General features: G+C 36.2%; 1 protein-coding gene across 5 annotated transcripts in view; it reads left to right on the forward strand.

The window, feature by feature from the left end:
- Positions 1-17,239, forward strand: part of LOC126481662 (FH1/FH2 domain-containing protein 3) — a 650,693-nt gene extending 633,454 nt beyond the window's left edge. For 4 of the 5 annotated variants that reach the window (XM_050105590.1, XM_050105587.1, XM_050105586.1 and 1 more), the window contains one exon: positions 16,536-17,239. In XM_050105590.1, coding sequence (XP_049961547.1) covers positions 16,536-16,609 — 74 coding nt within the window. In that variant the 3' untranslated portion in view covers positions 16,610-17,239. Of the gene's footprint in view, positions 1-1,498; positions 1,570-16,535 lie in introns of all 5 variants that reach the window. The other variant, XM_050105589.1, reaches the window with a different exon arrangement.
- The last annotated feature ends 327 nt before the right edge of the window (positions 17,240-17,566 follow it).

The following is a 17,566-nucleotide window of genomic DNA, read 5'->3' on the forward strand; positions in this document are numbered from 1 at the left end:
TGGGTACAAAAAAGGGTAGATAGTGATAGTCACTGTGCATAAAAATTTTAAACTATACTTAACACAGCAAACTTGAAACTAGGCCCGAGAATCAAACATAATAATACTAAACTAAGTAATCATTGCATTGAAAATGAAGTCATGAAACATATTTATGATTATTTTTCAAGTTTAGCATAACCAGTGACTGGATGCCTGAAGGGATAGTAAAAGAAATAAACAGAAAAGTAAAAATAACTTGGGGTGCTTCTCACAGTCTAAGTAATTTTCAAAGCAAAGATTCCATTGTGTCTCTGAAATTGAAATTTTAGATTTGTTACAATTACTGACAGGACAGAAACTCATTATGGTGTTTTATACTGGAAAATAAAGTATGTGATATATGGTACAACAAAAACTGATCTCTGCTAGACACCATGTAGTAATTCACAGAGAATAGATGAAGATGTAAACTTGATGTGACCGTGACAGTAAATACACATAAAGATTTGTATATAGCAGTGTAGGTTTTCAGATTTTGTCTATAATTTTTATGAGGATTCAGTGCCTCTAGTGTTCGAATGTCCGTGGTTAGTGAGACATGAGTGAGGGAAGTATCTTTATTAAGTTGTAATGCCACAGATAAAGACAAAATTTTCTTTGTGTTTGTAACATCCATAATTCTCTTCTTGGAAAAGTGCAGCACTTACGACCACAAGATATGAGTTCAGTTTTGGAAAACTATCATTCATTTAATTTACCAATATTACATTCCACAAATAACAAAAAGCTTCAGTAAATACATACAGTAACTCGAAAGTTACACACAAAAATGAGTACAGGTAAATCTCAAAACAGACGTGTTCGTCTGTTTGGGGATGGTAGGGAACATGCAGAGAATAAAATTTTGTAATAGTCTCTGCTGGAATGCTGGAAATGTACTTCAGATCACAGACCAACCAAAACACAGTAGCATAAAATAAACTGGATATTTTATCAATGTTTTACAATTCACATCATCCTAAAGTGTCAGTAGGTTTTATAATTAAACCTTTCAATGCTTTATACAGATATCACTGTCTAGTTTCTTGTTACCTCCTCTGAAACCTCAATAGTCTTAAAAAATGTATTAAAGTTTTGGCAGTTCTTACCATGGTAACTAATGTTTGATCTTTCTTTATGTGTTGAAATAACTATAAATTGTATTCCTATGATATCGCTACCAATGTGTTGCAAAACTGCAGCTGTGCTTCTTTTGAAATATTGATTTTAGTATTTCACACAGTATACACTAAAACTATAAATGCCAGTTTCTGTACAGAAATTGGTTGTCAACAAAACTGTATTTAAAAATAAAGTATCTGCACTGCTGATAATTTTTGTTTAATAATCATATTGCTCACAGCATGCGGTCATCCTACACAGAAACAGCTTCCATAATTGATAGCATTTTTATGTGCTTCTGTTGCTTTTCACACCCTATACAATGAGCCTAACAGTGCACATGTTTCTTTCATAGTAAAGCGGTCTCGAACACGGGAGAATAATGTGATGGAAGGTTGTAGGGGGTCACCATGATCAGAAGGTTTGGTATGTGCTTAGCATGTGTGCTAGTATGTTTGTATGCATGTTGTGAATTCATCTGCTCGGATTGAAAATGAAAGCCTTTTTTTGATTTTCTGTAATTTCATGTAACTGTCAGTGTGTGAGTAATTATTGGAATGAGACACATGACTATGGTAGGTTTTGCTACACTGCTTATCATTAAATCAGAGTTTTAACAGATATCATTATGGTAAGAATTAGTTACAATGGGATAGTTGTGTGTATCAAAATGAAACATATAGACTGTGGAAAAAAAACAATGAATGTGATATTGAGTTACTAATATCTTAACTTAAATATATTGTTTTCAGCACTGATTTACTGGAGATGACTAACATCTACTGACTGAATGCACTGCTCTTCTGTGTGTAGCATAACACAATGAAATAAGCATAGGAAATCATTTTCTAGATATGAATTTATGAGCATTTTATTGCTACGCATTAATTTAAATTGTTACAATAACAATCTATCTGGCAGATGCAAAACAGGAAGCATGCTATTACTTCACACTCTGGTACAGTGATATACTACCTTGGTACAAAAGATATGAGACTGCTTGCAACACTAAGCAACTATTACGTATGGGGTATGGTAGTCTGATTTACATTAGTAGATACCTGATTTTTAAGGTCAGAAGTTGTGACATTGTCACATTACGTATTGTCTGCAGATTGCCACCGCAGTGCATTGCTCTCTGTGTTGATAAAAAATTGCATTGAAGCCCCTATCTCTGATAAAAATTAAGTAAAAAATATCAAATTCATATATGGTGTAGCTCTCTGTAGTGTATCTAAGCATGCCAAAATGTATTCATAAGTTTCATAAGTTTCATTAGTGTCAGAGTTAACATTAATTTTTTTGAAATGTGTATGAAAATTTCCCATTCATAAACAGCTTCAAATATATCACATCATATCTCGAAAACTATTGAACTCATGGCAATACTTTCTTGTTCATACCAAACTACTGTACCTGACTGTGACTGACTTACTGCATACAATCACATTCCTATACCCATCTCTTTTCAAAAGTGTTAGGAATGTGCAGCCACAGTCTGCCCCTCTTTCGAGTACTTTACACATCATCAGGCACAGGAAGCTTAAAAGTTACATATTAATGAAGATGCAAAGCTAGTTCTTTTTGCTGATGATACAAGATACTCTCACTAAAATTTTGAGAAAACACATTGTACATAGTTCTGTACAGTAAATGGCATAACGCCATCGGTAAATACGGGCTTTGAACAGAAGTCTGTTGCTGAGGGAGAGTGTTCAAAATTTATGGGTGTATGCGTTGATAAGAAATTGAATTGGAAGGAATACATTGATGATCTGTTGAAACATTAAGGTTCAGCTACTTATTCTATTAGGGTTATTGCAAATTTTGGTGATAAACATGTCAGTAAATTAGCCTGCTATACCAGTTTTCTTTCACCATTAAGAGAAAAATATTCATTGCACAAAAAGGTGTAATCAGAATAATAGCTGGAGCCCACCCAATACCACCTTGTAGATATTTATTTAAGGAACTCGGGATATTCCCAGTACCTTCACAGTACATATATTCACTTCTGAAATTTGTTGGTAATAACCCATCTCAGTTCAAAAATAGTAGCAAAGTGCATGGCTACAACACTGGGAGAAAGGATGATCTTCACTATTATGGGTTAAATCTGACTCTGGCACAAGAAGGGGTGAATTACGCTGCCTGCTGCCACAAAAATATTTGGTCATCTACCAAATAGCATTAAAAGTCTGACAGAAAGCCAACAAGCATTTAAAAACAAATTAAAAGAATTTCTGGATGCCATCTCCTACTCAATACATGAATTTTTAGATGCACAGTAGTAAAAGAGAAGAGAGAGGAAGATAATTTTTTTTAGATATGAAGTAGGGAAAAAAGTGTTAACTTACGTTAAGCTGACTTGTTCCACATCACAAATGCCATATTCATGATTTATGGAACAAGTATTAATGTAAGGTACTTGAGTCATTTATAACTATGGCTCATTGAGGATTGGCTGACATTTCTCAGTAGCACAGCAGCACAGTGGGATCCAACAGTGCCTGTACAGCTCTCACTAGTGTATTGCTGGTGGGGGCAGCCCAGCACGCTGCCAGTCAGATGACCTACAGTTTAAACTTCTTCAAGCTTACACCAAAACACATTTCATCATGAAAAGATTTACACCACGTGGCAAAAGGCAAGCAACTTATTTCAGATTTGTTCTTGCGCTCCACCAGAAAATGTGTGCAATGTTAGACATGAAAGAAACAAGACTGATGCTGTGGATCTGTGACCAGGTACATTCAGTTAGCAGTGGTCCTCATTTTAATGCACACATGTCTGTATTCATTACTTCCACTGCTTAGAACAAGGCAACACATAATTTTCCATTAGGCTACACAGGAGTTCCTGGTTGAGAATGACAACACTTACATGGTAAACTAGTAGTCCATTGTCACTGATTTACTGGTTTTGATAAAACTTGTCACAGAATAGCAGCTTAGTTTGAGGTTACAGAACATTTGTGCACTAGTATACTGGGATAAAATAGTTTCTTAGAAATGCCACACTCTCATTCCTTTTGTTTGAACTTGCAGCATTTTTTTGTGTTTAAATGATGCACTCACCAAGCAGTATGTGATTCTGTATGTGTGTTGTACTCTTTCATGTAAATTAATTTAAAGTGACATCAGTCATTAATCTAATTTAAAATTTACAGACACAACATTCATAAAAGCTGTAAAAGTACAAATACTGCTATTACATGTCACAAACTACATAACACGTAGGTAAGCTGTATTGCATAAGAAAAGCGGTGACCTAAAATGTTAGATATTTCGTTGAAGCCATGATAGAAATTCATTGATATTTTCTGTTATATTACAAGGTGTGAGAATAGCTGGCCAGTACTTATCTTTAAGATGTAAAATTCCAGTACTGCTTGTAGGCGTATACAAGTGAATATCAGAAAGTAATGTATAATAAATTTACTACCAGAAAATTTAATAGGTAACAAAACAAAAAAGTGAGAAATGAACTTAACATCTTTTATCTAGTTTTCTACATAGAAAACAACATTCTCAACACATTTCTTCCAGCATGGTAACCGTTTCAGTACACTCTGTTTCTAGAAGTCTGTTTGGTTGGAGTACAGCCATCTATGAATGCTGATTTCACTTCTGCATCTGTCACAAAGCATTGGCTGGCCAGGAATCTCCTCATGCGACCAAACAGATGAAAGTCCAATGGTGCAAGGTCCAGACTGCAAGGTGGATGCTGGAGCACCTCCCACCTAAATTTTCTCATGAACAGGAGTAGTAACATGGGGACAAGCATTGTCATGAAGAAGTTTGACACCATCAGCATTAATGTTGTGGTCTTTATGATGAAAGGCATGATACAGCTTAACTAAAATTTTAATATAGACTGCAGCATTCATAATGGTCCTGCTTAGGAAAGTCCACCAGTAACACACCATGCATCTCAAATAATATTGTCATAAGCACTTTCCTAGCGGCCTGTTCAGTTTCAGGAGTGTAGTGGTACACCAACAATTCAACACCAGTCATGATTCCTTTCAGAAAGTCATGCTTCTGCATTGTAAAGTGTTAAGTGAGCCAAGCTTGTCATCATTCTCTGGTCCTTGTAGTTGTCTGTCAGCTTCGTAAGCACCCAGGGAGCACTAACTTAACCAAATTTCAATGTATCATGAACAATATAGCACACTGCACCATAGAAAGTGTTGAACTGTTGTGATAAGATTCGCAGTTTCACATGCCGGTTGCTCAAAATTGTTGCCTAGGTGGCTCTTGACATTCTGTGGGTTGTAGCTGTTACCAGCCACCCATAGTGTGGTGAATTGGCCCTCTGGGAAGAATGCACACTACCTGGAGACATTGCTATGGTCCATACAGTTGTCCATATACATGCCACATATGTCCATGTGAATTTCATTCAGTTTATTCCCTTTGATCCACAAATATCAAACTACACTTTGATGCCAGTAACATGGACATCAAGTTTGTTTCTTAGCTCAGGCTTGTCTTACTAGAATTGCACATGAAAACAAAATACCCTCGGTAGTGCAAACTTCAAACTCAGTTGTGAAATTTTAACATTCCAACGGCAATAGGAGGGGAGAAAAAAATTATTGCACTTTACTTGCAGATCCTCCCTCTTATTAAAGTACAAAAACTATCCTAGCTTTCAGAACTGTTAGTTCCTTCTTCTGAGAGGAAAGAGAGAAATATTGGCGAATGTTAGAAAGTAGGGGCAGGTCACACAGATCTCAGGGTGAGAGAAAACCAGCTGTTGTGAGGTGAAGGTGAAACAAAACTCTTCTCTTGTGCTCAAAGCTACTGGGTCCCTCTCTTCCTGGGATCTGAGTGACCTGCCCTATTTTCTAACATTCCCCACGCTGTTCTTCTTTCCTCCCAGAAGAAGGAATTATAATTCTGAATGCTAAGACAGGTTCTGGTACATTAGTATAGCTTATCAGCAGTGCTGGAATTTTTCCTCTTGAGGGTAAGTTCTGTCTAGCCTTTCTGTTCATTGTAATTTTATGGTTTTCTCAAACGAGTTTTTCTTTTGATGCAATTAATATTCTTCACTTTATTAAGAAAATGGGGAATAAAGATGTACTTTGCCCTTGATTTACTTCTTTTCTTGTTCTTATGTGTCACCAGCATCCTGGACTTCTTGATTACTTAATTCCTCAGGAGTCTCACTTTCCCATACTTTTCCTCTCTTCTTTTTTCAAATAAAGGCACCCATTGTTCCAAAAGATACTATTTGTGTCCCCTATTTGTATTCATCTGTTAATGTTTCGACTCGGTAAGTGAAAGTTTACTTGGTTGTGATTTCATTTTGGAGATAATTTTCCCGACAGATGTCTTAAAAAAGCTATATTTGTGCCACTGAAGATAAGAATAAGGTCATCATAGCACTAACCCCAGAGATAGAAATTCAAAAAATATCAAATAAATGTAAAAAATAATTAAGATTTACAAGGGCAAGCACAAATAGTTCCAGGTTTGTCTGACTCATAGGAGAGTGTCACTGAGATGCTGAAATACTTGAATTGCATATGTAAATTGCCCTGTGAAAATGTACCTGAATGAGGAATACTGCTCTCATAGGGTCTCCAAAGACAGTTTTAGATTACTTACTGTGCACTAAGAAGTATTTAAGCAGTGATCCTTCCCATGCTTCAACACAAAATAAAAGGGGAAGAAACCCTAATATGTGGTACAATGGGAAATATCCTTTGCCATGCACTTCACAGTAGTTTGTAAGGCATGGATCTGGATGTAGAAAAGTTCGTAATCACTAAGCATGTAATAGAAAAGATAATTTAATGAAAACCAAATCAGTTTCTGCAGTCATCAAGTATAGGAAAACTGTGTCATGGTCAGACCATTTTAAACTCTTGGTGCTGCATACCAAATTTATAAGTCAGTGAGATATGTTGCAACTGTATGGGGGTATGAGATTAATAATTATAAGTATTGCCAAATGACAAAAATGTGACTAAAATGTAGGAAAACAATACCTATCTTATGGAACTATCAAGTCCTTCTCAGAGACAAAAGAGGGATAGGTTAGGAAATATCGGAAAGAGAGGCAGGTTTCACTCACATCTCAGGTTAAGAGGGTCACACGTGCAGTGAGGATGGGAGAGTGAAAGACAAAAGATCTGAATATTAATAAACTTCATAATCATCCATAATATTTCATATTGAAGGATAGACAAACAGATAAGTGATACATTTATAGTACTAAGACTCTCTCCTTCTTGTGTTAATTGTTTCATGGGTAGCTTAAGTAAACCACTTTCATCTAGTTCTGCTATAGTGACAATTTTTTCATTGGGTTCCATATTTTGTCTAAACTTTCTAGAAATTCAAAATCCATATGCACAGATAATATTTATCTGTTTTGTAATCTCATACCATCTTTGTTATTTCTGACCTCCATGTCACTTACAGGCACTTTCATACCTCAGTGTATATGAAGTGGCAAACAAACAGCAATACTACACGTAAATAGTTATCATCCCTTACTTACAGATCATTTCTTTCCTTGAATATGTGGCAGTTGTGGGAAATGTATGTTTTCATAAATAGCCAGTCTCACATACTGTCCTCATGTATAATTACCTCTCCAGCTTGAAAACAAGTACACTATCTGTGCCAACCATAAAATAATTGATTCCTAAACACAACAAGAGGCTATATTTCTTATCATTCAGTCTTAGCTGGGAATGCAATGCTCCAGCCCACTTGTCTATTTGGAAAATAATCAAATCATGCCTTGAAATGAGATACTCCACTTGATGCAAAGTAACTTTTTATCACACCAACAACCTCAGTACCATCCTGGTTAGATCCTATGCTTTTCCTAACACTGTTTCCTTGCCTTGAGGTTCATATCATTGTGACTAACACCAATCCAAATCCCTCCTCCTATCACTCTCTGTTCTAGCTCCAAAATTTGCAGTGCAATTACATTAACATTCGACTCTCACGATCAGCCCCATTATCTCAGAAATTTACAATTTTGACTTTGATTACAATATGAACATTGTTCTTAGATTTGGCTCTGAGCACTATGGGACTCAACTGCTGAGGTCATTAGTCCCCTAGAACTTAGAACTAGTTAAACCTAACTAACCTAAGGACATCACACACATCCACGCCCGAGGCAGGATTCGAACCTGCGACCGTAGCGGTCTCGCGGTTCCAGACTGCAGCGCCAGAACCGCGCGGCCACTTCGGCCGGCATTGTTCTTAGACTCATTTAGACTCAATGTCATTCTAATCACTAGTTTCATTTATATTTTCTCCTCTTCATTTCTTGTCTGTTTCCTCATCCCCTCTCCCTCTGTTTTTATTATTTATTTTTCCATTGTATAGGAATTTCTCCTTTGCATTCCTCTCTTTGGAAGCAGATCTCCAGCACTTGTCATTTCTTCATCTTCTTTATTTTGTTACCCTTCCAATCTGTCTGACTGATGTCTACTCTGCCTCCCGCATCTGACTTCTCAGGGTTTCAACTCTTGTTTGCGTGTTATTGTTCCATTGGTCATATACCTGTCATACTATCTCATTGAGTTTACTTTTACTTGGTTGACTATCCTATTTCATTCTTAATTAGATTTATTTCCTCCAGTCCTTTCCTCTTTCTTCTCCATCTGTTTCGTCAAGGAATTTCTGGTTCTTAGAGCTCAAGTGGTTGTGTTTTTTTTTGTTTGTACTTACATCTATTATTGCCTAGTAAGTATTTTTTCTATTTGTTAAGGTCACAAGAAGACATTTGTTTAGTCTTTATATTGTGTAATTTCAAAATCATAGTTCTAACAAAATTCTTTTTTTTTTCTTTTCCTTTTTGCTCTGCAGAGTCAGCAAAAGGTAAACAGACTGCAGGCTATATTTAATTTTGTTGCAATATTAACTTTTTGTCTGTACATGGTAGTTATAAATATTTCTTTGAGATTAGGTTTTCTGTACCAAGAACACAGTTTTGTTTCTCTTCACTCAAACATGTTTTTTGACAGTGCTATATCATTGCCTGAGAATATGCTATTTATTCAATTGCATTTTAGTGTGGCACTGAGGACACATTACATTGTTTTAACTTACAGTACTGTACCTTACTCACTGTATAGTAATGCAATAGAATAAATAATGTAGCCACCACAACAGTAGTGAAATATTTTTGGGCCAAGAGAAACAAAATTATATTTTCTAAAAGACAGGCATGATCTCCAAAAATGTTTATTAGCAAACAATATTCAAGTAGGCCACACTTACATCTACTCATAGTGACAGTAATTCAAAAGTAAATCTACCATAAAATAGCTCTCACATTCTTAGTCCATTTGAAGTATGTTATTCAGCTTTCATCAGTGCTAGTGTTTCCATTACTCACAGTGACCTAAGTTCATCCTCTTAGTATCAGTGAGGCTTCCATTCACATAAGTGCATATTGATATGACCAACCCATAGGCATCATAATACATTACTTCAAATGCCTTCTAGACAAAACACTGCTCTTAATATGCTCTTCATTACAAAATTAAGTTTCTGTGTGTCCACAATTCTGATATTATAGTTCAATAACAGCTTAACAAAAAGTTGTTGTTCACCTTCCTAATACTTTGTGAGAAAACAAAGAAAAATTTTACACTTCATATGTCTACCCGTATCTCAACAACATTTTATGTCATCAGTCCATTAGAAAATTCAATGAAATGGAATATTTTTGATGTAATATTGTTATGAGGAATCTAATATTATTTCTTTACTCTTACAGCAAGGTATTGATGATCTATCTTAATAATTCAAGTGGACTAAACACAAATTAATTCATTCGTAAATCTGCTGCCAATAAAAAACTAAAATTTAGTAAACTCTGTGAGAAAGCTGGGATCCATCTAGTAAACAGTTGTCATCTAGTGTTCTTGGTATCTTCCTTAGTGTGAGGCATGTGGTATCACTTGTGGGATTCAGTATGCAAAAATTTCTCAGATTTCTCTTCTTTTCTTTTATCTCTTGTCTTCTGAATTAAAATCATCGTTCCTTGGTTGATCGGATGTGCAGTTTTAGCAGAATATGTTAAGTCTGTTTTTGTTTGCTAAGTCTGTTTTCATTTTCCCTTGTAATAAAAAATTTTCTAATGTTAGGTGTTTAAAGAAAATAACTAAATAAAAACAGAAAACAAGAGTTTATACAGAGGCTCTAGAATATCCCAAGACAGGAACTGCAGCAGGCATCAGTACACAGATCCGCAAGATAAGGGAAAAAACATATGATTGATCTTTTCATAACTAATGTAGTTCGTACTTTTGGAGTCATGAAAGCTGCAGGAAAAGAAATGGTGGCAAATTACAGGCACAGTACCAAGCTCCAAGTCAAAAGAAATAATCAGTTTAAACAAGTAAAGTGCTTCAAACTAAGAATGTTTTGCCATACTGTGTGATGGTACAGTAGTAGAAATATGAAAGTCAAGTAGAGTTAAGTCAGGAAATGTGTAGATAAACTAAAATAAGAAAATAGGAATACATATATAAGACTTATAAAAATAAACAAAGTGAATGTCATTAACAGTAACAGAAATGGTAGTAGATTTCATCTTAAAGGAAGGAGAAAGAATTGGAGAAGTGTTGAAAAAGAAAATATAAGAACAGTTGATTAAAAAGGTTACCAAGAAAGTTGTTACAAGATAAAGATGACAGGATGACTAATGTGCGTGCACATACCAATGAAGATCACAGGGTGTGTTAATAGCAGAAGAATATAGCAACAGGGAAAATTATTGGGACTTTAGAGATTTGAGGAAATATGAAGGAAGAAAATGAAGTACGGCTGAAAGCAAGTATTAAACTATTTTACAAAATGTACTGAATGTTCAGATGATGGTTTTCCACAGTTGACTTTCCTAAAGAGGGCATTGAGAAAGACTTTGTTAACATAATATGAGCTTCTTTTCTCAAAAAGCATACAGCTGTATATGGCTGCTGGGAAAACCTAATTTTTTGTTCTTCAGTGGAGGTTTTTCTCCATAGCAAATGAAGAAATGAAAAGAATTAACAAGGTAGAAACAAGTCCCTTACAATGGTGGGGTAGGAAAGAGACTTCCTGAACTCGTGTCGTATGCTTGAGAACCATAGGGGCTTCCAAAATGGTTCATGATTGCAATACACACTAGAAGCTGCTACCCAAGTGGCTGACTTGAGTGTGGAGAGCACACAATTTCTTTTTTTGTGACTCTCCATCAAATTCAGATAATGTTAATTTCAGGAAACACCAAAGCATTAGTGTTAAGACCTGAAGAAATGCCAATAAACACCCCCCCCCCCCCCCCCCCACACACACACACACATAAACACAGATGAAATAATTAAAATCCTAGTGACCAACTGCAGAAGCATTCACAGCACAGTCACAAATACTGAAGCAGTGCTAAAAAGCAGTACAGCTCATTTAAATTCTGACAAAAACCTGATATCGACAGAAGTGAGATTTCAGGGCATATAGATAGGAGAGGCTAATGGATATGGATATTGTGTATTTGTCATAGTAGACAAGAAACACAAATTCAGTGAGATAGAAATTCAAATTGCTTGTAAGATTGTTTTGGCAAGATTCAATATCAAGGATGGGTATAAATTTGTAATTGCATCCTTCCACTGACCACCAGGTGCACCCACAGATGCAATTGAGAACTTGTGTGGATGGTAGGAATGACAAAACTCCTGCAAAATAATACTAAAAGCATTCCCTTGCATTGTATTTAATACCAAGAAGTACACCTGGCCTCTATCAGAATGTCCATATTCAACCTGGTATGAGTGACCATAAGGCAGTTGTAGCAATAATGATTACTAAAATACAGAGGACAGCTAAAACAAGTAAGATTTACATGTTCAGTAAGCTAGATAAAGAGGCAACCTTGACATATCTCAAAGAGGCACTGAAAACATTTTTCTGTGGGCAGGAGTATGTTGAGGAACTGTGTCCCTAAGTTTAGAAGAACAACTGACTGAACACTGGATGTATACTGTACCTTTTAGAACAGTTCCCAATGGGAGGCATCCTCCGTGGTATACAATCACATTAAACAAACTTCTAAAGAAACAGGGACTAATGTGTAATACATGTGAAACAACACATTGGTTTGCAGATAAGGAGATGCTGAATGAAACACATTTGGCTGTCAAGAGAGCAATGCATAAAGTCTTCAGTCACTGTTGCAGAGAATATTATTGAAAGATCTTTCACTTTACCCAGAGAAACTCTGATCATATGAAAAGACCAGTAGCAGCACTAAATTTAGCTGTCCAGGCCCTCATGGATGACAAGCAAAGTGAAAACAGGAATACTGAACACCTTTTTCAAATGTTGCTTAAAAAGGAATCTACAGAAGTACTGCCCCACTTTTAACTCTTGCAGCACTACAAAGACAATTGATACAGATATTAGTCAGTGGCATTGAGAAACAGCTGAAATCACTAAAATCAAACAAAATTCCAGGATTGGGTGGAATCCTTGTTGGAATCTTTACAGAACTGCTACCTGAGTTAGCTCCCATTTTAACAATAACAAAAAGCTATGCCCAGTGACCGGAAGAAAGCACAGGTCATATCTGTCTACAAGAAGGGTATCAAAAGTGATCTACAAAACTACTGTCCAATCTCATTTATATCCATCTGTTATAGAATCCTAGAATATGTTCTGAGCTCAAACATAATGAGATAGCTTGAACATAATGACCTCTTCCATGCAAACTGGCAGGGAATATGAAAAAATTCACACTTTTCTCACATGGCATTCTGAAAGCCATGGAACAAGTAAATCTGGTGGATGCAGTATTTCTCAACTTTTTCAAAGCATTTGACTCCATACCACACCCATGCTTCAATCATATCAAGTATCAAAACAAAATTTTTGACTGGATTAAGTGTTTCTTGTTACATAGGACACCACATTTTATCTTGGATTAAGAGTTATCAGTAGAAGTAGAATTAACTTCAGGTGTGTTCCTGGGAAGTGTATTTGGTTGCTAACTGACTAACTTTTTGCAGTTGATGCATTTATCTATAATGAAATACTATCTGAAAAAAACTGCACAAATATCAGTCATACCCCGATAAGATTTCAAGGTGATGTCAAGATTGACAACTTACTTTAAATGTAGAGAAATGTAAAACTGTGCACTTCATAAAACAAAACAAAGAAAATTTATATCCAATGAGTACAATATAAATGAATCACAGCTGGAATCAGTCAACTCATACAAATACATAGGTGTAACACATGGTACGGATATGAGATGGAAAGGTCACAAAGACCCAGTCATATGTAAAGCAAGCAGCAGGCTTTGATTCATTGCCAGAATACTGGGAAAATGTAGTCAGTCTGAAAAGGAGATTGGTTACAAAATATTTGTGCATCCCAGCTTAGAATATTACCCAAGCAAAGCATGTGTGACCCTTACCAGGTATGACTAAGAGGGGTTATTGAGTATATTCAAGGAAGGGCAGAATGAAAGGTCATAAGTTTGTTTGACTCATGGGAGAGTGTAACAGCAGTGCTAAAAAACCTAAATTGGCATACAGCTGAAGGTAGACACTAACTGTTCCATAAAACTTACCAAGTGTGAAGAACCAGTGTTAAGTGAAGAATCCAGCCCCAACATTTCACTCCTGTAGAAAACCAGTAAGACAAGCTTCAGCTAACTGCAGGACACACAAAATCGTTTAAGCAGTCGTTCTTCCCACAATTTGGCCCATGCATTTCACAGTCATCTACATAGTATGTCTTTAGATGTGGGGATTTTTGTATATTTGTGAAAGAGTTCAAAGAATGTATGAAGGTTGGAACTTCAATACTGATAACTATTTATTTACAGCTTGTACAAAATAGATACCTGTTTCAAAGTTTTACTGACCTTCAAAATAGTCACCAGCATTGTGTATAACCCATTGCCAGCAATGTGGAAGTTGTAGGATACTCTTAGCAGTGACAGTTCGAGTGGCATCGTCTGTTGCTCGACGAATTTGTAGCAGTTCTGAAGCGAATGCAGTGAAGTTTAGAAATCGAGTTGAACTCATGAGGGCTTAAGTTAGGGGAGTTCAGTAGGTGGTATAGCACTTAGCAGCCCCATCAGTCAAACAAATCAGTAACAGCTTGCACTGTATGTGCTTGAGCATTGTCCTGCAAAATGGTGGTCAGGTCCTGCAGAAAGTGTTATCACTTCTGTCTCTAAGCTGGTCATAGTTTGTGTTCCAAAAATGAACAGCTTAGAGACAGAAATGATGACACGTTCTGCAGGACCTGACCATCATTTTGCAGGACAATGGTCAAGCATGTACAGTGCAAGCTGTTAGTAATTTGTTCGACTGATGGGGCTATACCACCTACTGCACTCCCCTGACTTAAGCCGTCGTAAGTTGAACTTGATTTCTAAATGTAAGGAAACACTTCATGGCATTCACTTCAGAACTTCTACAAATTTGTCAGGAAATAGACCTCACTGCTCGAACTTGTCAACACAACTGGCACTGCTAAGAGTATCCTACAACTTCCACATTGCTGGCAATGGGCTATACACAATGCTGGTAACTACTTTGAAGGTCAGTAAAACTTTGAAACACCTATCTGTTTTGTACGAGCTGTAAATAGATAGTTGCCACTATTGAAGTCCCAACCCTTGTATATTTCCAGCTAGGTGTAAAAGAGTGAAGAAGTCTGTAATAAATTTTAGGAGTTTTCAATCAATATAATCTGTCTGAGATATATAATTTTAAGTCTGATGCTGCAAATAAAGGGTATTTAGCCCTGGGTAATCATGTAGAATATAAACTCCTTCAAACACATTCCTCATTTGCATTTTCAAACACTTTCTTCAGAGATGGTGTTTTGGAACCTCAGACCTTCTCCTTTCCTTAATTTTGATATAGATTCTTGTAAATGTGTCATTGAGTTAAAGAGAAACAAAAGTATGGACTTTTCACTTCAACTTATAACAAAATGGAATGTAACTGGATAGATAAAAAAATCTACTCACCAAGTAGTGGCAGGAGAACACACATAAAAAGTCTCATATATGCAGGCTTTCAGAGCCAGTACTGTAGCTCCTTCACTTGGCAGAAGGATTGAAGGGGAAGAAAAAGGGTGTAGGAAAAGGACTAGTGAGGTTTATGAAATACGGTAGAATTCAGAAAAGTCACTCAGAACTCCAGGTCAGAGAAGACTTATCGGACAGGATGGGAAGGAAAGACCAATTGTTGGAGACTGAGCCAGATGAGATTTGAAAACCTGAGAGCTTAAAGGTAAAAAACAGTGTAATATGCAAGACAGAGATTACTGCTAAAACATCATGCAAGAGTTAAAAAGAGCAAAAAGTAGGTGTTTTGTATGTGACAGAGGTGGGAGGGAGACAGCAGAAAATAGACGGGTCAGGAAATGGAAGATGTAGAACACTAAAATTGAGTGAATAAAGAAACAGTTACTGAGAAGAAATGCTGAGACTGGAGAAAATAACATAAATTAAGGCCATGTGGATGGCGAGAACCAAGGACATGTAGCACCAATTCCCACCTGCGGAGTCCTGAAAAACTGGTGTCTGGGGGAAGAATCCAGATGGTACAAGTGGAGAAACAGGTACCGAGGTCATGACTGTCTCGTAATTCATGCTCTGCAACAGGATACTGTCTGATGCTAGTATACACCCTCTGCCTGTGCCCATTCATCCTAACTGATAATTTGATGTATCAGGCTGAACAGTGTTTATGTAACAGCTGCTATATGACACATTGTTTCACAGGTGCATTCTCCCTTTGAGAGTATATATTTTTCTGGTACAGGTGGTGGTATGGGTGTGCATAGGTCAAGTCTCTCAGTGGGGATGGTCACAGGGGTAGGGGCCATAGATTAGAGAGATGGGTGCAGGAGCAGCATAGGGTCTGACAACAAGGATATTGCAGAGATTAGGAGGATGACAAAAAGCTTTCTAGATGTGGTGGGCAAAATCTGAGACAAAATGGACCCCTTTTCCTAAACCTCATCAGTCCTTGTCCTTCACTCCTCTTCCTTCCCCTTCAATCCTTCTGCCAGAAGAAGGAGCCATTGGCTCCAGTTTGCATACATAATACCTTTTATATGTGTCTCCTCCTGCCGCTGCTTGGTGAGTAGACTTTTTATCTGTCCAATTACTTATATTTTCAAAAATTGATTATTTTCATTATTATGACAAAATTGCGTACTCTGAGTCAATATATATTGTTAGAAAATATTAATTAATTTATGGTATATATAGAATAATTCTCTCTCTCTCTCTCTCTCTCTCTCTCTCTCTCTCTCTCTCTCTCTCTCTTTGCATGCTTGTATCTGTTATAATTCTTTTAATGAATATTTACTGCATCTTCTTGTTTGTTTTAGTGCGAAGAACTCTTAAAAATGGTTTATCAGAAGAGGACAAGAAGCACCTCGCTGCGTATATAAAAGGCTACTGAGTAGTTTCTCCTTGCTTGATAGACTGTGATACAATGTATGTGCATTATATGTGATATTTATGTAATTTCAATGGGGGATTACTAGTACCTCAGTGGCACGAAAGTTGGGAATTTTTATACCTGCTATGTACTGAAGGTGTGTTCCTAGTCTTTTTTTATTCCAACTGGAAGTGTCATATGTTTAAAATGTAAAAGTACAAGCAATACAAAACTGTTGCATTTGTATAAATTTATTTTGTAAAAAATGTATACAAATTTGAGAAAAATTGTGTTTCTCATTTTATAACATAGTTTCAACATTTCAGTGTACATATGTATAGTGTGGTGAACAACTGATGAAAGTTTTTCACAAAGAAAGAAATTTTACAACTTTTATAAGTGTGTGTTTTATGTATGAAATGGGTATGCTATTTACAGTCAAGTTGCTAATAAAGTCCAAGAAAAAGCTGTCTCCAACTAATGATGTAACAAATGCTTCGACAGAAAGTCATGAATTTTGTGGAATACTCATGCCTATTTAAGGTCTTTTGCTGTTTTTTCATCACACAATAACAAATAAGCAGTGAAAGAAATTATTTCATATTATTAGTTACACTTCTTAAAGACTATACCATCTTGGAAAAAAATAAACTGCAAAATACGGACAAAGATGGGCTGTTTCCTGTATGATTGTGAACTGTGAAAAACAAAAGACTGAAACATCTAGGAATTATTCCCGGTGGAAGATTAAGAGATATTCTCAGCTGGACCAATAAAATGATGGTAAGTTTACTCAGAAAATTTATGTAACAAATGAACATGTGGGGAGTGTTAGCTCTTCGACTATTTCCGCAAAAAAATATAATGAAAGATACACCATTAAGTCTGATAACTTTATGTATGTTGAGAATTATGGAAAAGATAACCACCTAATTCCTGTAGATGATAAAAACAAGTTGGTGAAACAGAAATGATCCT

Source organism: Schistocerca serialis, chromosome 5 (assembly GCF_023864345.2).
Source record: "Schistocerca serialis cubense isolate TAMUIC-IGC-003099 chromosome 5, iqSchSeri2.2, whole genome shotgun sequence".
NCBI classification, from domain to species: Eukaryota; Metazoa; Arthropoda; class Insecta; order Orthoptera; family Acrididae; genus Schistocerca; species Schistocerca serialis.